This window comes from Chenopodium quinoa, unplaced genomic scaffold (assembly GCF_001683475.1).
Source record: "Chenopodium quinoa cultivar QQ74 unplaced genomic scaffold, ASM168347v1, whole genome shotgun sequence".
Lineage (NCBI taxonomy): Eukaryota > Viridiplantae > Streptophyta > Magnoliopsida > Caryophyllales > Amaranthaceae > Chenopodium > Chenopodium quinoa.
Window position 1 is genome coordinate 2,582,761 of NW_018743979.1, and position 19,237 is coordinate 2,601,997.

The following is a 19,237-nucleotide window of genomic DNA, read 5'->3' on the forward strand; positions in this document are numbered from 1 at the left end:
AAGCCATGGCAGGCAGCAGCAGCCTTAGCAGGTGCTGCAGCAACCTTGGCAGGACCTATAGGGCAGCGACAACAACCTTGGCAGGGCCTGTACAGCAGCGGCAACCTTGCATTGGCAAAGCAGCAGCTGCAAGCTTGGCAGGGCCTCCAGGGCAGCAGCTGCAGCCTTGGCAGGGCCTTTAGGGCTGCAGTTGTAGCCTTGGCATGTAGGGCAGCAGCTGTAGCCTTGGCAGCGTGGCAGGGCAACAATAGTCAACCTGATCATTCTGCTACCCTAATCTGAAATGCCTAATAGTTGCACGCACGCGCGCGCGCGCACACACACACATACAAGTGCACACATACACATACATTGAGCTAGTAAGATGAATTTATATAACTAGCAGCAATGCAGCATGAGTGCATGACACAATGCAGAACCAGAAAGTACAATCAATTCCATACATCAATAAATTTCAACCAAAGTTAACATCAATAGTTCATCAATACATTTCAATATATATGGAATAATCTAACCACAAAAATTAACCAAGAAACTAATAAAACGAACCTGTAACTCCGGGGGCAACGACCCATGGAGTAGATAAATCACAACATCCATTACAGAACCTTCCTCTACGCTTCTAACTTGATCCTCCAACTTCTACACCAACTTCTCTATATCCTCTTGGCCTGTCATAAAGATCAATATATATTAAACGCTTGAAGTATAAAAATTACTTAAAAGTAAATAAAAAAAACCACAAAAGTAAAGCAAAAATCTATAACCAATTAAATGGCATAAATCTCTCATGATTCAATGGGTAGCAACAAAAATAGCCAACAACAACATTACACCAATAATAAACTGTGCTCATGACTCCTATTATGGCACTCTAATAATGTAAGAAGGTTAAATTGTGAGTAGGCTAACAAAATCACAACAACATGCTACTAATTTAGAGAAATCAAACAAAATAAAAAATCAAAACTCTAATTCAAATAGATAAAATGAAGACCTAGTTTTCGAAATACAAGAAAAGCAGTAATACAAAGTACATCAATCGAATTCACAAATACTGAAACAAAAAAATGTGAAAACCCTTGTTTTCGCAATCAAAATCACGTAATATAAATTAAAAATTCAAATTAATAAGCCAAACTCAACAATGATAATCAAAATAAAATTAACTTGTTCAAAATAACCAACAAAAAAGACCCAAGAGCAAATTCAACGAATTTGTTATGGTTAAACAGGAAAAAAATCGCAAAAACGCTACACATTAAGAAGGGAATCTTCCGAGTCTAGGGCTGAATAGGGATTGGCATAACCCCCCAAGGTCACTGCCATTCTGGAGAAGAACACCGCAAAAGCCAGATATCACAGAGTGGATGCGTATAACCGCTGATTGCATATTTACCAAGTTATAATGGAAAGGGGAGAGCGACTTGGTAGAAAAGGAGGCCATAAACATACTGTTAACTTTCAGTTGAGAACGTGTACATGCAACAAACCACGGATATTCCATCTCTCATGTTCTCATGTTCCAGTGTGACACTAGTATCCGCTTGCATGACATTGACCGTCGGGGAAAGGGGGAGACAGACTGGTCAGTGGAGCATAGGGTTTACATTGACCTATGGCAGCGACGGTTGGAGTTCGTCGTTGCAGGTGATCCGATCCAGGGCGTTATTGACCCTCACGATCCATACATGGTTTGGTATAGGCGGATTACACGGCGTTTCATCAACCCCAGCTACACCCCACCATCCACACATTACCATCTAGCCTTTGACGTCGTTAGCGGATATGTGAGTTTATTTAATCTACTTATTTTCATCAATTTTTAAAATTCTATATCATACAACTGACTGATCGATGATTACTACAGGCGGCGGGTATGGTGGCGATGGTTGATGCACTATCAGACGCCCTTGCAGACGAACCCACCAGAGCCCAGGTCGAGCGGGTGCGAGGTATGGGCGTGGCTACCTTGCAGAGATATGGTCACGACTATCTCGTCCACCCGCGGGATGGTCATGATGACCACTCCGTCCATTCACAGTTCGAGTTGGCCAGAGTAGCGGTGGAGGTGATCCTACGTCACCCAGAGTCGCAGAAGATTACATCATCCATAGTTTTACGCCCGCCCCTACCCAGGAGGACTCATCGTCTAGCCAGCAGACATCCGCCACCGCCCCGAGACCCATTCACCACCATTACTCATTACAGGCGGCGTTGTGTCAGACGGAGGGACGACAGACAGGATAAAGAACCGTTACCCCGAATAAATGAGTCGGGATAGTATTATCTGATTTATTGGCTGTAGCCGGATTTTCTAGAATGATGTATATAACACTTACATTATTAATATAATAAATGTTTTTTTAATGAATTTGTGTGTGGTTTGAAGTTTAATTTCCTTATTTGTCCAAATCGGACTTACGTCAGTCAAAATAGATCATTCTAGGCCGATATATATCAAACACAAGACATTTGGGCTCCATAAAACGGAGTAGAAGCGATGACCGGTGGTGGTTAATGTAGTGGTTCATGGTGGTTGTAGTGCTGTTGGGGGTGTTTGGAGTGTTTTGAAGTGCTTAAGGGTGGGCGAAAGTCTCAGGAGGTGGTGGTCGATGGTGGTGGTAAGGTTGGGGTTGGTGGTGGGGGTGGTTGTAGTGCTGTTGAGGGTGGTTGGAGTGTTGTGAAGTGCCTAAGGGTGGTCGAAAGTGGCGGGAGGTGGTGGTCGGTGGTGGGATAGTTGGGGCCGGTGGTGGGGGTAGTGTTGGATGGTGGTGCTTGATTGAAGGCTGGGGGTGGTGTGTTGGGGGCAGAATTTGGAGTGGGGAGGCTGCTGGTTGCTGCAGTCTAGCAGAAAGACAGCAGACAGCGTTTTATGAAAAAAAAAAATTGCACATAAAACGCTGTCCCAGACAGCGTTTAATTCAGTACATAAAACGCTGCCTGGGACAACGCTTTAGTGTAATAATTATTTTACTACACTTCCCTCTCTTTTGCTACTCTCTCTTCAGGTACCATCCTTTTTATTTTTTTATTATTTATTTTTATTATTATTTTTTTTATTTGGGGTGGTTTATATTTTATTTTTATTTTTGTAAGAATTTGATATTGACGGGATTAAATTTCAGGTCTTATTAATCTCACCTTTTGCGACTTTATTATTGTAAATTTGATGGTGTATAATGGATTTGGAAGTGGGAATATTCGGATATTCTTATATGGATTTTGGCTGTGATATTGGCTTGGAATGAAGGGCTCTAATGTTTGATTGAAGATATGAAGTATAATATATCAATAATTAAATCTGTGCGATAATGTAATTTTCTGTTGCTACTTGATGATAGTGACATAAAATATTGGTTGGTTTGTAGTTTATTGGGAAATGACATTAAAGTCGTTCATTTCATGCTTGTTATGTGGTATATTAGGCAGTGTTGTAGCTGGTATTCCCTATTTGTAAAATCAGTCTGGACTATTCCGAAAAGAGAAGGCGAGTTTGAATTACGTAACCCAAATGAGGTTCTCCCAAAACTAATTATCGGTCTGATCAGTATTACACTTCTTAGCGCAGGACAACTTACATGTGTGATGTGCACATATTATTCTTACCCAGTGTAGGACAATTCACATGTGCACATATACATTATGGAGTCTTAATACTTTAGCTTACCTTTTAGCTTCATTTAGTGGGTACATTAATACTGTGATAAACAATGTGCAAGGCCAAAGGTCATGCAGGTAATGACAATAAAGTATTTTATGATGAGACCATCAAGTTGATAATTGTTTATTGTGTGGTGGTGAAAGTGATTGCATCAAAAAAAGAAAGTGATAGAGATTTTTTATTTTTTATTTTTTATTTTGGCTGATTACATTGAGCAGTTGGGTTTGATTGCTTATTTCACTGTACCGTTTTTTGAGCAGCTATCAAAGGAGTCTTTTCGTGCTCTGTAGTACCGGGTATTGAGTTCTAGTAATCTTGATATTGTTTTATTCTTGTCCCAGACATGGATACTTCTGCTGGTCAAGGACTCTACCCGCTGCACCACTGCAAAACTCTTCATTTGGTGTGTTAAACTTGTATTTCTTCCTTTTATTTTCTTGTATTTCTCTCCTTAGGTATGAGAAGATTTGTATGAGAAGATTTAAGTGGGCTGATTCTTGTATTTGATGAATGGATGTATGATTTTTACAGGTAAGGCATGCACAAGGATATCATAATGTTGCAGGAGAGAAAGATGTCAAGGCATACTTATCCTATGACTATCTTGATGCTAGCCTAACTTCTCATGGATGGGAGCAGGTTGCACATCAATCTTATTTTAATGATCGATTTTTCTTTCACCCCTTCTCTACACTGTTAAATAAAGTTCAAACTTCATGATATGAAATTATTTTGTTGTATTAAATTTTTTTTCCCCTTTGGTGTAATAGGTGGATAACTTGCGGAAACATGTCCAAGGAAGTGGACTATCCAAGAAAATTGATTTAGTAATCACATCTCCTTTGACAAGGTATGCATCTACTAAATTTCGAGAGTTGCTTGTGTTCAATGTCGTGTACTTTTTTTTTTTTTTTTTTTCTTCATGTAAGCTTCGAGAATTTACTTAAGATATTACTGTAATAATGTGCTAAATATCTCTGTTAATGTGCCAATTTCGATGAGGGCGTGAGTATCTTGGCAAAATTGTCTTTAGCCTCATACATTAGTTAATGAGACTAAGAACAGGGACAATCCATACCCTATGTGATAAGCTGGTTTTTATCTGATGGAATTCCAAAGGGATTTGCCTTCATCCTTTCCTGAGGTGCAGTACTGCTGCAAAGGGTAAGAGAATGTAGATGCGTGGAAGAATAGGAGGGATAGATTTCCGGACTAAATTCTCTCAAGATTTCATGAACACGGAAAAATGTGAAAGATGAATAAAATTTGCTTATTGAAGACTCCAATGAGTTTGAATTACTTTTGGTCATTTATGGTTACAAGTTCAATAATCATACTCCAAATTTATCTTGTGTCCTATCTCACGGGCCCTTGCGATTCTCTGTAGGACCATACAAACTGCAGTAGGAGTTTTTGGAGGTGGTAGCTATAGTGATGGTGTAGATGTTGCACCCCTGATGGTGGCAGACGCAGGGAACAGTGGCCGATCTGCAATTTCAAGCTTTGGCTGCCCTCCTTTTCTAGCAGTTGAATCTTGTCGAGAACACTTGGTATGTCATTTAATGCTTAGGTGGAAGAATTATTGCTGAATTAAATAAGTTTTGTGCACAATTTTTTTTTTTGTCTCTTTATCATTTTAAATTTTGACTAGATGTTCGCATTTAAATTGAGATGACACCATTGCTTATAGGACATTAAATATCATCCTTTGCTCCCCTTTGGATATATGATTCCAGATTTTTAATTGTGGTTAGCTAAACTTTTATATTAATCATGTCATCAAATAAGTTTTAGTATCTTACTATCCTACCCTTAAATGGGTGGTGAAGTTTTAAAAAGATTAAACTTTTGCAGCTTCTTCAAAGTATCTTTTTTTTTTTTTAAGCTTTGAAAAATGAATTGATTTGCAGAACTGATAAAAGATTATCTAACTTCCTAGGAATTCAAGCTATTTGTTTAATAGAGTACAAAGAATATCAATTGTCTATGTATCAGAATAACTAAACCTATACACATATTTAAAATATGTACTAAAAATTGGTGGGTTATTGAAAGTTATATGAAGAGTCTCTATAGAAAAGCTAATGGAGTAAACTAAATTATGTACAATTGATAGATAAGCAAGCCAATATAGTCTCTGCTTCGATCACAAAAGACTTAGATAAATCAAACTTCTTAGATTCAAACCGTGTTGATACTCAATTCAGTAGTTGAATTGGTAAATCATTACCGCTATCAGTTGGTCACCTGGTTTCTAGATCACTAGAAACTTATAATCTTGCTAAGATAAATCAACCCTAAAAAACTTGTATCATTAGATCAATTTATACACTTAAGACCGCTAGGATGAGCTACACATTCCTAGTAATCTCAAATCATTTGCTCCAAACAACTACCTAATGGTCATCTATCATAATTTAATCACCTTAAACCTATAAGGCTATAACTGTGATCGCAAGCACAATTAGTTAAATTGTATGAACAAACAGACAATTGTAAATAACTTTGTGGTCCATTAGAGAACTAGAATTTAATTTGGAATTCTAGATATGACCCAACTAACTTGTTTGGAAGTACCTAAAAGTTAGAAGTGGATTTGGCCCAAATCCAACCATCTAAACAAATCTGTACATTTTAACGAATTTGAAGTCCAATATGTCATTTCAAATTCTTGAAAAAGTTTCTATATTGTATTGCTACTCTTTTACTCTCCTCTTTTCTCTCTCTTCTCTGCCACCATTAATGGAAGCTCAAATTCCTTGAAAAATTCACTATTATGTGTGATTGTCATGTAATTTTCACGATTATGCTCGATTGTTTTTTTTTTTTTTTGTGCCTTCATGTACCTCTCATTCCTTTATCATACTTCTCCCTCATGAATGATAATCTATTTCCTCTATCCTCCATTAAAGCTTAAAGCTAATTGTTCAAACTCAATCAAGTATATATAATAGCACATCTTCCAATTACCTTGAAACAAAATTGAGATTATTGATATTGGCCTCGATGAAGACAATGAAGATGACGAGAAGCAAAGCAATTTGAGGAGAGAGAAATCAAATTAGGGTTGAACACCACCTATGCAAAGTTTTAATTAATTTGGGGTGAAGAAATAAACTTGCTTTCATACTTAGGTTATGGAGTATTAAAAAGTTTTGAATGTTTCTAACTCTAGAATTTAAATTGCATATTTATCCCGAACATTTTAGTGGAATTGAAATTCTTGAATCTAAATTCTAGTATTTCTGAAACATGATATTTGGAATTGGATTTCCGGAATCTACATCTAGAACTGAATTCTTTCATTTCAAATGAATTCAAGGTTTCCAAACCTTACCTAAAGTTCATTCACGTGAACAATAATTGCTGAATAAAGAAACTTTAGATAATACTTCTCCAGTCCCGTATTACTCGTTACGTTTTGACTTTTCCAACTATTCATACACCTCACTATGACTATATCTTTCGCATATACATAAAATGAAATTTTAGTATTTAAATTGTTGCTTGGTCTATCTTAATGTATATTATCCAAATATTAATCCTCAATAATTTTTACTAATATAAAATCAAAGATGATGGTCAAAATCAACGTTTTCTCCGGTCAAAATGTTGCATGTATTTTGGGACACAAAGAGTATATAAGTACAACAAAGAATCAAGATATACTAACGAGGACTGTATACTTAAAAGGAAGGTAAAAAACTCATTTGATTAGATACACTATAATGTAGGCTTGCCTCTACCATCATCGTTGCTTGTGTCTCCTTTCATTACTTCTAAGTCTCATTGTCTCAAATTAAACTCAAGTCGTATTTCCAATCTCAAAAATTCACTTATTTGTGTATTATGGGCTTGTTTCTCGTAGAAAATGGGGTATTCTATTATCAAAACTAGGTTAGGTCCCATGCCATGCACGAAATTTTTCACTATTTATTACTAGTTTAACACTATATTTAATTATAAAAATATTTATTTCTAATTGCAAAATAAGATGAAATTATTTAACTACAAAATTTTAAAAAAAAATTATATCGTACTAAAGAAAACCGAGGGAGTGTTACATGCACAATTATCAAAATATCATGGATTACGTCAAAGTTAGAGATAGGAAAAAATTATTGCATAGTATTAAATATAAGAATAATATTTTTGTTGAATGTGTATAAATGGAATATAATTACCAAGAAGGAAAATATTATTGCATTGTAATAAATATTCTCTAAAAAAAAAAAAAAGTTGGCAGATAATTTTTTAACCAAGAAATGACATGTGTCATTCCTAGTTTCGCCTTTAATATATAGTTATATAAATAGATGGATAGATTATCATTAATCATTCACTCCATTGTTTTAAGTTATCAAAGTTACCGTTAAAAGAGCATTTGTAATTTTTACATTGAAATTATTGAACACACATACTGTTTTGTTTATCAAAAAAATTAGAGTAAGATTAAACACCTTTTTTTTTAGTAAATATTTTTCATTTACTTCATTTCAATTAAATTTTTTTAATTTAATAAATATATTATTTGAAATATGATGATGAATAGTTTAGGCTAAATCCAATATAGAAAGTAGAGAAGATTGTTAAAAAAGAATAAACATACTCTTGCTATAATTGATTTGCTACATAAATTATTGCTATAATTGTTTTGCTACCACAAGGTATTTTCATTTTAATTAATTCTTTTTTAACCTCATTAGAAATTTACTCATAATAGGTATTTTCACAAAAAAAAAAAAAAAAAGAACACACCAGGCGATGACACGTGTCATTGCTGGTGTGTCTTTTAGTACATAGTTATTGATTGATTATTGATACGCAAACTAAAACATTGACCAGCAAGAGATAAAATTTACCTACTAATCTCCTCATCTTATTCGAATTAATGGATCTTTTGATTAAGGAATCATCTTCTATTGGGAGTTAAGTGAGGATGTAAACATTGGATGGTAATGCTCAAGGATTCAAGAGTAAGGGTTATTTAGTATTATAGGTTGATCCTACTTTGGAATGGATGTATTAACCAAAACGTGACTTATATGAGGGGTATTTTGCATGAATAATATACTTTTATGGTTAAAGGACAAATTCTTTTGGATAACTATTAGGTTTATTAGGAAGGAGCTTATTATGAAAATGGGAAAGTAAGTTACATATGTTGAGATGATGTTTGGTAACATCATATAGAAAAAACTATTTTTGTCTTTTCATCACGGGCTTGTATTCCTTTTTTGGGGGGGGGGCCAAAATGTTTTGCCTATTTGAGAATCTTTCTATTTAAAAGTTGTACTTTTTGAAGATTTTACCGTCATTAAACTTATTTAATTCCTCCTATCTCCCTCTTTGTTGCTGAGTTGACGTCTTTTTTTTTTTTTTTTTTTTTTTTGTTGTTGTTGTTGATGCCTTTTGGCATTAATTCTCAACCACACTTTTTCTCTCTCCCTGTCTCTCCATTAATTCCTTATAACATTTTTTTTTCTCTCTCTTCAGCCCCACATGCACAATTGTTCCTTAATTCTCGTGAAAAAACTTAAACGGGCACGTAGCTAAGAGACGAAGGGAGTATATATTAAGATGTTTGAAGGAAATTCAAAGTGGAAGCCATCAAAAATAAAACGAGGGAGATTTGATTACATTGATTTGAGCATGTGAGGCATAGACTAGAAGATGCAATGGTGATAAAAGTGGAGATTTAGGAGCACGAGTTTCTTTGAGGAAGCTGATGGAGACCAAAGTGACTCGTGTGGAGGGAGTTAGAAATGGTATTTTGGGCTTACAAGAACGTATAGCACATGATATTTAGGCATGAAGGTTGGGGATCTTGGTTGATGAGTACATGGGATAATTTCTTGGTTCATGTTCCATCTTGGGATCAAGGCTCTGATGTTGCATTCTGCTATCGGAGTTCCTTGTTCATTGGTGAAGATAATGGAAGTTCAATTCCTTATTGAGTTGCTCCTCACTATTCTCTTCTTATCTTTTCATTATCTAGTCTCCACTTGTTGGACTTAGATAAATATGGGGTGTGAACTCCTCTAGTTGACATTTTTCCTACTTTATGGAGATGGGCCAAGAATCAGTTGGCCTGTGCTTATTTACATACGATGCTTGCAAAAGATTTTTAGTTGGGATGCTCCATTGTAGCTTTATTTTCTGTTCTAAAACAGCTACGACCTAAAAATTATAAACTAGTAAAACTAACACAAAAATATAATTCTGCAAATAAAGAGACATAAATTAATAAAATAAGGCAAAATCCCAAAATAATATATAATTATAAGTACAAGACTAAACTTAGGGAATAAATATATAGTGTATTGTGCACTTATCTCTATCCTTCTGATTTAATGACCTTCTGCTATGACCTTTACGATATCTGTGTGATAATTGCTGGAATGATGGTGTTTTAAACATGCTTCTCAATGCCTAAGAATCTGAGATTGATGTAATAGCTGTTTTAGAGCAATTTACATTGTTTTGTGGTTTACTTGCAGGGGTTTGTGGGATTCACAATGTTTACTAGCTTCTCTTGTCTACATGGTTGAACTGTAAATCATAGAAAGATAATGTATTTTGTAGGCTGTCTCTTATAGGAGGCATTTGAAAGTTGAATGCCACTATGAAACTGTAGTGCCTCATTCTTTGCTTATTACTAATGTGATTGTGGTTCTCTGTGCAATCTATGATGACTTATGCTCCCTATTTTTGTTTGCAGGGAGTCCATCCATGCGACAAGAGGAGGACTAAGAGCGAATACCAAACTCTCTTTCCTGCAATTGATTTCTCATTGGTAAGTTTGAAAGTAACTTCTTTTCCTACCAAAGGTTTTGGTTATGATTATATGAGAATCAACTGCATGTTTGTATTCTCTTATATGGTCCTGGTACAGCTCCCAACTTTTGTGCGTTCTATTTTTCTTTAATGTGAAATATCTAAACTTCAGATTGAAAATGAGGACATATTGTGGAAGGAGGATGTAAGAGAAACAGATGAAGAACTTGCAGAAAGAGGAATGAAGTTCTTGAAATGGTATTGTTTGCTCATTATTTTATAAAACTGGTGACTCTGCTTTACTTAACATATTAATTACTATTTCATCTATGATTAAGGCTATGGACCCGGAGTGAGAAGGAGATTGCTATTGTCAGTCATAGTGGCTTTCTGTTTCACACACTCAGTGCTTTTGGAAATGATTGTCATCAAGTGGTGAAAGATGAAATTTGTACACAGTAAGTGTTGTACTGCCTTTCCAAACTGTTTGATGATGTACTTTAAATTGATGATATAGCTTAGAGAATTTTGGTCATCGTTGACTTTCTAGCTTAAGCTAAACAATTTTGAAACTAGAAAAAGTACTTATAATTCATACTCCCTTTGTCCCTGAATAATTAACACAGTCAAACTTGGCACACATGCTAATGCATTAGTTTGACCTTACATGTATATAATTATATGTTAGTGAAAATTTTAAAATATTTGATATAATGAAACTTTATAATAATACCTATTCAACAACATATTTCATGATAAACTTGGTTTTTAATACGCTACAAAAGGTCATTCTAGGACGGAGGGAGTAATTTGTTATCGTAATTTACTGTGTAATATGGATTGATTTCTTTTTGCAAATTTCATGATATAGCTTATATTTGCCAAGCAAATTATGAATTCTTATGTACAAAAACTGAAAACTGACAACGGTAACAAATAGGCTCACCGTCGTGGCATTACTTTTTGTAATGTTGATATAAGTCCTGCTTTTTCTTGAAAACCTTGTGGGCATATTGCTTATCCCCACATTGTAACTGCATTTCCATCTAATCATCAGCCTTCTATATTCTGCTGTATTAGATATTAGTCTGTTATGGTCAACAGCTGAATATTCTTCCTGGCATTTGCAGCTTTGCTAACTGTGAACTGCGTTCAATGGTTTTCGTGGACAAAAGGTGAGTCTATATTAACATTTGTTTGAGCATTGTTTCACAACAACCCTTCAACTCATTGTGTTTACGATTATGCTATATCTTTGCACTTTTGCAGTATGGCGAGTTCTGATTCATCAGCAACGAACTTCCCTGGTAAAATTCCCAATGGGCCAGACCTTCCTAGTGATGCTGCAGATGAGAAGCTCACATAGAAGCAAATTTAAAGCCGATACAACACTATATATGATTTGTTGACAGGAAGAGCTGTCTGGTTTGCATGATTGATTGATTATTGATCACCAACACTTTCATCTTCCCTTCATTTTATATTTGAAATTGAGCAAGTAATACAAGTGAGTTTAATTGAAACCTTTCTCATGATTATAACTTGTACTTCAATGTTTCCAAACGTGGAACATGGCTTTATTCTTATGATCCCGAGTCACCATCTTTATTAGATTCTTAAGTTCTAAATTCATACTTCAAAATGAGGAACATGACTTTATTCTTATTCTTATGATCTTGAGTCATCTTCTTTAGATTCCTAAGTTCAAACTCTAACCTTGTGGATAAGAAAATCCGCTCTATTTTAGTTACAACGTATTGACTTTTACGCTTGTCAATGTATAATTTTAATCAATTTTATCTCTAATTAATCAATTTTATCTCTAATTATAGATAAATAAAAAAAAAATTATTAATGTGAAAACATAAATCGAGACAAATTCAACTAAATTTCACATGACTATATTTTACCTAATATATAAATCAACAAAGGTGGTCCAAATGGAAGAATGTAAATAGTGCAAATTTTCAAACATTGGAACTAAAACCAAACATAAGATTATATATATAATTTAATTTAGATTTGTAAGTTTTAAAAATCTAATTTTACCATTGTGGATAAGAATATTTTACTTTTTTTCGGGTGTAGAGTACACGAGCAAATACTATAGATAAAATTTAATCCCAAGTCTAAAGTAGTACCCTCAATTGAAGGTACTCAATACTTTAACCAAGCAAGTAACCTAATTGATCATTCACATTATGGATAAAGAATGTAATAAGATGAGTGCTTCACGCTTGAGTCTTTTAGGTCATAGCACTACCCTTTTCTCATGTGCCAAACCAACCTGCACACCTACGAACAATCTACAGATTACTCTTAGCCTTTACTTCATTCGATTAACAACTACATAAAATTAATAAATGTGTATATAAATAGACAAAACTATTGTTCCTACAAAGCCTTAAAAAAAAAAAATAAGTAAATCCATCATCTTCTTCATCCATCACTCGCTTTTTATCCATTTAAATCATTTTTTTTTGTCCATTTATTCAAACCACATGGATCATATTAATGTACATATTTCAGTAACGTTTAGCCGTAATAAAAACAGTGTGGTTCTAAAGAAGAAACTTCAAAAATAACCGTCAATTCTGACCTTTAAATTAAATTAACCTTTATTTACGTAGCCCCCGCCATTTCATCTCCACTTTGTCTTTGTCTCTCTTCTCTTTTTCTTCTGGTAACTTGGTATGTGTCAACCTTCTATTTTCTCTCATCTCTTTTTCTTTTTTTAATTTTTATTTTGCTACTATTGTTTTCTCTATTATTTGATTAACATGTTTTTTTTTCTATGAAAGTTTTGCTGCATATTATACTTGTTTATAATTTGAATTGTTTTCAGATGAAACTTTATATTAACTGATCAATGAATTTTGATAATTTACTTCCACAATTAAACAAACAGCTAATGTGTTTTGTAATCTAAAGTTAATAAATTAGAATTGGTTATTTATAATTGATTGTTGTTGATTACTTCACAGTTGTACTAGTATCGAGTTATATGCCTGATTTGAAAATGTTATCTACTCTTTTTTTTTTAGTACGATTTAGTCTATGATCTGATATTTTTTTTGCGTAATTGGTCATCAAATTTGTATATCATTTTAATAACTTTTGGTATAATTTATTTATTATCGGATTATATTAATATTCACGTACTTTATTTTGATTAGTTTTAATGATTTAGAGCTAAAAAGACATCTAATCATAGTATCAAATTTTTTTTTACAAATTTTAGTTCTTGATAAGTATATTAGTGATTGCAATAATGTATTGACAAACATGAAATGAAAGTGTTAGCATGTAAAAAGAAACTGAGGAAGTACTACCTTCCATTCTGTTTTGCTTACTCTATCCCAATTTACTTTTCCCATTTTTTTAATAAGTATTTTCTCTACTTTTTCTTCGAAATTGAGGTCCACAATCATCTACCCATTTTATTGTCTCTTATTTTTTATTTGTATAAATAAATCTCGAAAAAATGGTTATGGTACAAGTAAATTGATGACGAAAAAATTTTATTGTATGTGTTTAATTTATTTTATAGGTTACAATGCAACAGAAGTTACTCCATGATCTTAATTAGTTGATTTTTTTAATTCAAGTTGATGTAGTTGTGAGATTTACGGAAGTACTTTACTTCCTGATTGGGAATTTGACTTTGTTCAGCATTTAATTAAAAAAATTGATTGGGGGTCTTAAACACGATCTAATTAGGATATTCTTTGTGTTATCAGAATAATTTTAGTTTTAAAACGTTATAGTGTAATCATGAGAAAAGAGCCGGGAATATGGTAGCCCATTTCGTGGCATAACATACTACAATGAACTCTAATCATGTTTGATTGGACTCGTTCCCCTAAAGTATTATCATTTAGGTGGAATTGGATTTGAATTATAAAAAAATTCCAACGGTTTTTCTCCACATAGAAACATAAAAATATTAATTAGGGTCTTAAACAATTGCCACTACAATACAGTTAGCTGCTGTTATTCTCACTGTTTCTGATGTCACATTATTAAAAAAATGTATGCAGTGAATATGACTTGGCATTGTCTATTTTCTGTCCATTTTTGAGGAACTTCAAGTTGTTGCCTATATAAAGCTATTTGTTGCACTGTACTTGATCGTAGTCAGTATTATTGTTAATCTTGACTTGAATTTCTTAATTTCTTGTTCTTAGATATGGAGACTGTGCCTAGCTCGAGTTTGTACCCATTGCACCGATGTAAAATTCTCCATCTGGTTTGTCTCTACAAGCTTAACTTGCAGTGGTTTCAATCTCTATCATTTTTTTGTACTACTTTTTACAAATGTACTTGTATATAAAAGGTTTTTATCATGTTATTATAGGTTAGGCATGCAGAAGGAATTCACAATGTTGCAGGGGCAGAGAAGTACAAAACATCTCCAAAACTACTTGATCCTCGCCTCTCACCACATGGATGGGAACAGGTATATTTGTGTTTTGTGCCTTGATTCTTTAAAAGTAGTAGGTTATCTATGGGACAGTATTTGGAGTTAAGTTGGGATATTGTTTTATCATACGTTGAGAATCTCCGAAAACATGTTCATGCTTGTGCGCTACTGCAGAGGATCGAGCTAGTCATCACCTCTCCTATGTTAAGGTATCTATCTGATTTTTCATCACATGGAAAACAATGTATTGTTGATTTAAGATTCCAAGCTAACCATAATCTGTGTTGTTTGGAGTGCTAGATAATGTCCCTACTATTTCATCAGTTAATTATCAGTAATTAAGGAAGTATCATTGTTTAGAGTTACACTATATCCCTCCTTATAGTTAGGAAGGATATGAAGTGTATGGATTTACATGAGGATGAAGCATTGGATCGTACGGGATGGAGGAGGAAGATTTATGTTGATGACTACACGGAATAATCAAATTTGGTTCATGTTAGCCGACCCCAATTATGGGATTAAGGCTTTGATTGATTGATATATCCCTCCTTATACTATATCCCTATTCCCTAATATTCAATCTACTTTGATGTATATGATCTCTATGTATGGAGTATATTTACATTATAAAGTCTTTGTAAATTTTCTACTTTCGACCATTTCTGGAGTTCTTTAGTGTTTTCTTCTCTCTTTGTTAATAGGGAAAGTTATGAGTGATGGGGTGATTCTCTCGTCATTGATATGTCTTTTTCCTCTTGCTGTCCTCTAGATGCTAGTTCTTCTGTTCTCTAATTATTCTGATCCTTAATTGTGTTTGTAGGACAATGCAAACTGCAGCCATAGTCTTTGGTGGGGACAATCATAAGAATGGGAATGGTGCATCCCCTTTAATGTTGGAAAATGGGAAAAATGACCATGCTACAGTATCAAGTCTTAACTGCCCGCCCTTTTTGGCACATGAGCTTTGTCGAGAACGCCTGGTGAGTTCCTTCTTTTGTTCTACTAGACAGTATGATGATGGATTGTTACACTTCTGTTGGGAAGTCCATCTAATGATATATTATCTCTGAATCTTAAATCTAGTTACTAGCTAGAAACACATACTTATCTTTCTTGATAATGCTTCACAGATCAAGGGTATGTGATGAAAGTGAGTTTGTATGAGCCTGTGTGTCTATTGTTTTACTTGTACCTCAATGCATCTGATTTAGTGAAGCTTTGATACAGGGAGTGAATACGTGTGATAAGAGGGGAAGCATTAGTGAGTATAAGAGTCTATTTCCGGCAATTGATTTTTCCTTGGTAAGCAACACTAGCTTTCTTTCTGACTTTGTGTTAACTCTATTGTTCTAGTTGCTCACATTATCATCTTTCCAGTACAATGTACAGTACACAGTCCTGTACTTACATACATTATCAAGGGATACACCTGTATAATGAAAAGTTACACATATACGAAGTATAAACCTTATATGTGGAGCTTGTGCTCTTTCAAGTTAATAGCTGGAGAGAATATGGATGTTTAACTTCAGTTTTCCCATGTATTCAGATAGAAAGTGATGAAGACATCTTATGGAAAGCAGATGTCCGGGAGTCAGATGAGGAGGTTTCAGCTCGAGGAATGAAGTTCATGAAATGGTATGCAACCACTAAGCTAAATCTTTATCCGATTTTCTATCTAAGCAACCAATACTTTTTATGATTATTAGAAATTTGCAAAGGAACCACAATCCCATTCAGAATTTAATTATTTGTATGATGTTTCTCCAGCTTATCTCGGCTGATCAAGCCTGATCCGAGAGAATCTGGGGTAGCTCTCTTGGTAAGCTAGGCTCATGCCCTGTCTTTTGCCTTGGTTTCCAGCAAGTTAATAAGCCTATATCTAGATTAGGCTATAGGGGTGGTGGAGGGAAATTTCTTACATTCCAAAACTAAAGTGGAAGAGACATTGGGTATGTCGTCGTTTTGAATAGAGTAATCTCATATGCTAATTTCATATATGCCCATCAAAAGTTGCCACCTTCTCTAATATAATAATGGTTTATGATTAGATTCCTAACGTACCACCATTGAAATTAAGTGATGAGGAAAGGATAATAATAGTATAACATCGTCTATTCTTAATAGACAATGTTTTGGACAATGAGACAATTAATTCCAGATAAATGGAGTAAATTTCATCTTCATCATGATTTTGAGGACCTTACAAATAGTGCTATACTTTTTCATGCGCTATATGCTATCCCTTTCTCTGTTTTGTCCTAATTTTGCCCACAATCTTGACTAATGTAATTCTCAAAGGATGTACCTTTTTTTTTATTATTATATTTTTTTAATTGGAGTTTATAACTTGTAAAAGTTGGCTCTGAATCCACAATGTTTCTTGCAGGTTGTGGACTAGGGAGGAGAAGGAGATTGCGATTGTTACTCACAGTGTATTTTTATTTCAAACGTTGCGAAAGTTTGTGTACGATTGCCACCCATCAACAAAGAGTGAGATTTGCAAATTGTAAGTGCTGCGTCTTCCTATAGTTCAGAGCTTAAAGTACGGGCAAAGGTTCACTAGTCCTAGTTTAGACAACTAGGGATTAGGTTATCTACTTTAATTTTTTTTTATTTTTTTTTTTTTTACTGATTTTGGTGCCCAAAATTTGTGCAGCTTTGCAAACTCTGAACTGCGATCAGTGGTGATGGTGGACAAAAGGTGAGAATGCTTCATTTTCTTAACTAGGGGTCATAATGAGCTTTGCCTACACTCGAGTTTGGCTTGATTCAGCTTGATTTGAGTTCGAGGTTAGCTTGAAACTTGAACAAACCTCAACAGAACAAAGATTGTTCCGAACAGTTTAGGAGCAATATATAAATTATAGAATATACAATACTATGTAAATTTGCTTGTTCGTTTTATACTTCGTAGTTATCTCCAAATCTTAATATTTAAAACATGAATTTCATGAACTGTTTAAGGAGGTTCTGCATTTCAGAGTTTGATTAGCTCGATCAATCTCAAATACAGCTGTAGTTAGTGTGATTCACCTTAACCCCTTAGGAAGATCTGTAACAATTATCGCCGTTCAACGTTTGTAATTACATAATATGTTCATCTGCAGTTTGACTGGAGTAGATGCTGCACAAACAAATCATCCTGGAACTGGAAGGATTCCTTTTGCACTTGACTTACTTAGCGACGTAGCGAATGCAAAAAGAGAATCCAATGACAATCAGCATCATCAAAATGGGGGTAACTGAGAGCAGAACAAGAACAAGAATAGTCATTGCTACTGTTTCATTGATTTATATATACGAAGTAAATGATTTTGATTGGGTTCTACTTCGTATCGAATTATTTATCCTCACATGATATGATTTGGTTTGTATAGAATTAGCAATGCATAAAATTATAAAATAAACCTCAAAAAACCGTGTATTTTCTTATATCTTGTGCAATATATGTATTCTTAATTGCTAAAGAGTTTTTCGTTTTTTCCACATTTTCAATTCACAATATTTTAATATACTATCTTACGTAAATACATAGTATTTCACAAATGTCAGACTTTGTTCACCTTAATGAATTCGAAGATTATTAAACCCATTATAGTCCACTTGTGAGTGTCTCACATTAAAAAAAGAGGAGAGTTAGTTCCACTTTATAATATACTATCTTACGTAAATACATAGTATTTCACAAATGTCAGACTTTGTTCACCTTAATGAATTCGAAGATTATTAAACCCATTATAGTCCACTTGTGAGTGTCTCACATTAAAAAAAGAGGAGAGTTAGTTCCACTTTATAAAAGTAAAAAAGTTACTCCTACTATTGTCAATTGGTTATAGTATAGAAGCTCCTAAGCCTTGTTTATGGACTAAACTTTCCTCCTCCTTGTTCGGATTGCCCAGACCTATTTCATATTGTCTCAAAAATTCAACAAAGATTCTTTTTTTTTTAGCTATACAAGTGATGCATATGCTAATTTCAACTTGATCTCGGCATGCATACTTTTATTTGTGTTTCGATATACTCCTCTCCTCCCAAATCAATTATCACTAATAATCTCTCCTTCCTTCCCAAATTAATTATCACTAATAATCTCTCCTTCCTTCCCAAATTAATTATCACTAATCTCTACGCATGGTTAGCTTACCTAAATATTTTGTAATAATTAGTAAAAGATTAAATGTGATGGGAAAAATTAGGACAAACGTAGAAGTGACATTGCTTCATGCATTAGAAGTCTAAAATATAGTCTGAAATCAGCTTATCTTATAAGTACAACGTACAAGCATACAAACAACTTTGCAACATCTTACAGAATATAGCAACAAAAACGTTCCAGAAGAAAGTAACATCAACAAAATGGAATAACA

The 19,237-nt window shown here is 34.1% G+C and overlaps 2 protein-coding genes across 4 annotated transcripts; both read left to right on the top strand.

The window, feature by feature from the left end:
• The first annotated feature begins 3,685 nt into the window (after positions 1–3,685).
• Positions 3,686–12,054, top strand: LOC110690013 (phosphoglycerate mutase-like protein 1). Its single transcript, XM_021866837.1, has 9 exons — positions 3,686–4,067; positions 4,196–4,303; positions 4,435–4,514; positions 5,052–5,214; positions 10,386–10,460; positions 10,614–10,699; positions 10,780–10,899; positions 11,572–11,616; positions 11,711–12,054. The coding sequence occupies exons 1-9, from the start codon at positions 4,008–4,010 to the stop codon at positions 11,805–11,807; spliced, it is 834 nt and encodes a 277-aa protein (XP_021722529.1). The 5' UTR covers positions 3,686–4,007; the 3' UTR covers positions 11,808–12,054.
• Positions 12,055–12,534: 480 nt separating this feature from the next.
• LOC110690014 (phosphoglycerate mutase-like protein 1) lies at positions 12,535–18,341 on the top strand. 3 transcript variants are annotated; one of them, XM_021866839.1, is made up of 10 exons: positions 12,535–13,132; positions 14,629–14,690; positions 14,799–14,900; positions 14,994–15,073; positions 15,688–15,847; positions 16,095–16,169; positions 16,417–16,505; positions 17,257–17,376; positions 17,527–17,571; positions 17,978–18,340. In XM_021866839.1, the coding sequence occupies exons 2-10, from the start codon at positions 14,631–14,633 to the stop codon at positions 18,114–18,116; spliced, it is 870 nt and encodes a 289-aa protein (XP_021722531.1). In that variant the 5' UTR covers positions 12,535–13,132; positions 14,629–14,630; the 3' UTR covers positions 18,117–18,340. The 3 variants fall into 3 exon arrangements, 2 of the variants coding, with proteins under 2 accessions (XP_021722531.1, XP_021722530.1); XM_021866838.1 differs by lacking the exon at positions 12,535–13,132 and having other exon boundaries at positions 13,665–14,690; positions 17,978–18,341; XR_002504984.1 differs by lacking the exon at positions 12,535–13,132 and having other exon boundaries at positions 13,680–14,690; positions 17,527–17,660; positions 17,978–18,119.
• Positions 18,342–19,237: the final 896 nt, after the last annotated feature.

Coding starts and splice junctions, on each gene's coding strand:
- LOC110690014 (XM_021866839.1), top strand. CDS start 14,631: ATGGAGACTGTGCCTAGCTCGAGTTTGTACCCATTGCACCGATGTAAA. Junction 15,074..15,687: donor ATCACCTCTCCTATGTTAAG/GTATCTATCTGA, acceptor TTGTGTTTGTAG/GACAATGCAAACTGCAGCCA. Junction 17,377..17,526: donor AAGAGTGAGATTTGCAAATT/GTAAGTGCTGCG, acceptor AAATTTGTGCAG/CTTTGCAAACTCTGAACTGC.
- LOC110690013 (XM_021866837.1), top strand. CDS start 4,008: ATGGATACTTCTGCTGGTCAAGGACTCTACCCGCTGCACCACTGCAAA. Junction 4,304..4,434: donor CTTCTCATGGATGGGAGCAG/GTTGCACATCAA, acceptor TTGGTGTAATAG/GTGGATAACTTGCGGAAACA. Junction 10,900..11,571: donor AAAGATGAAATTTGTACACA/GTAAGTGTTGTA, acceptor TGGCATTTGCAG/CTTTGCTAACTGTGAACTGC.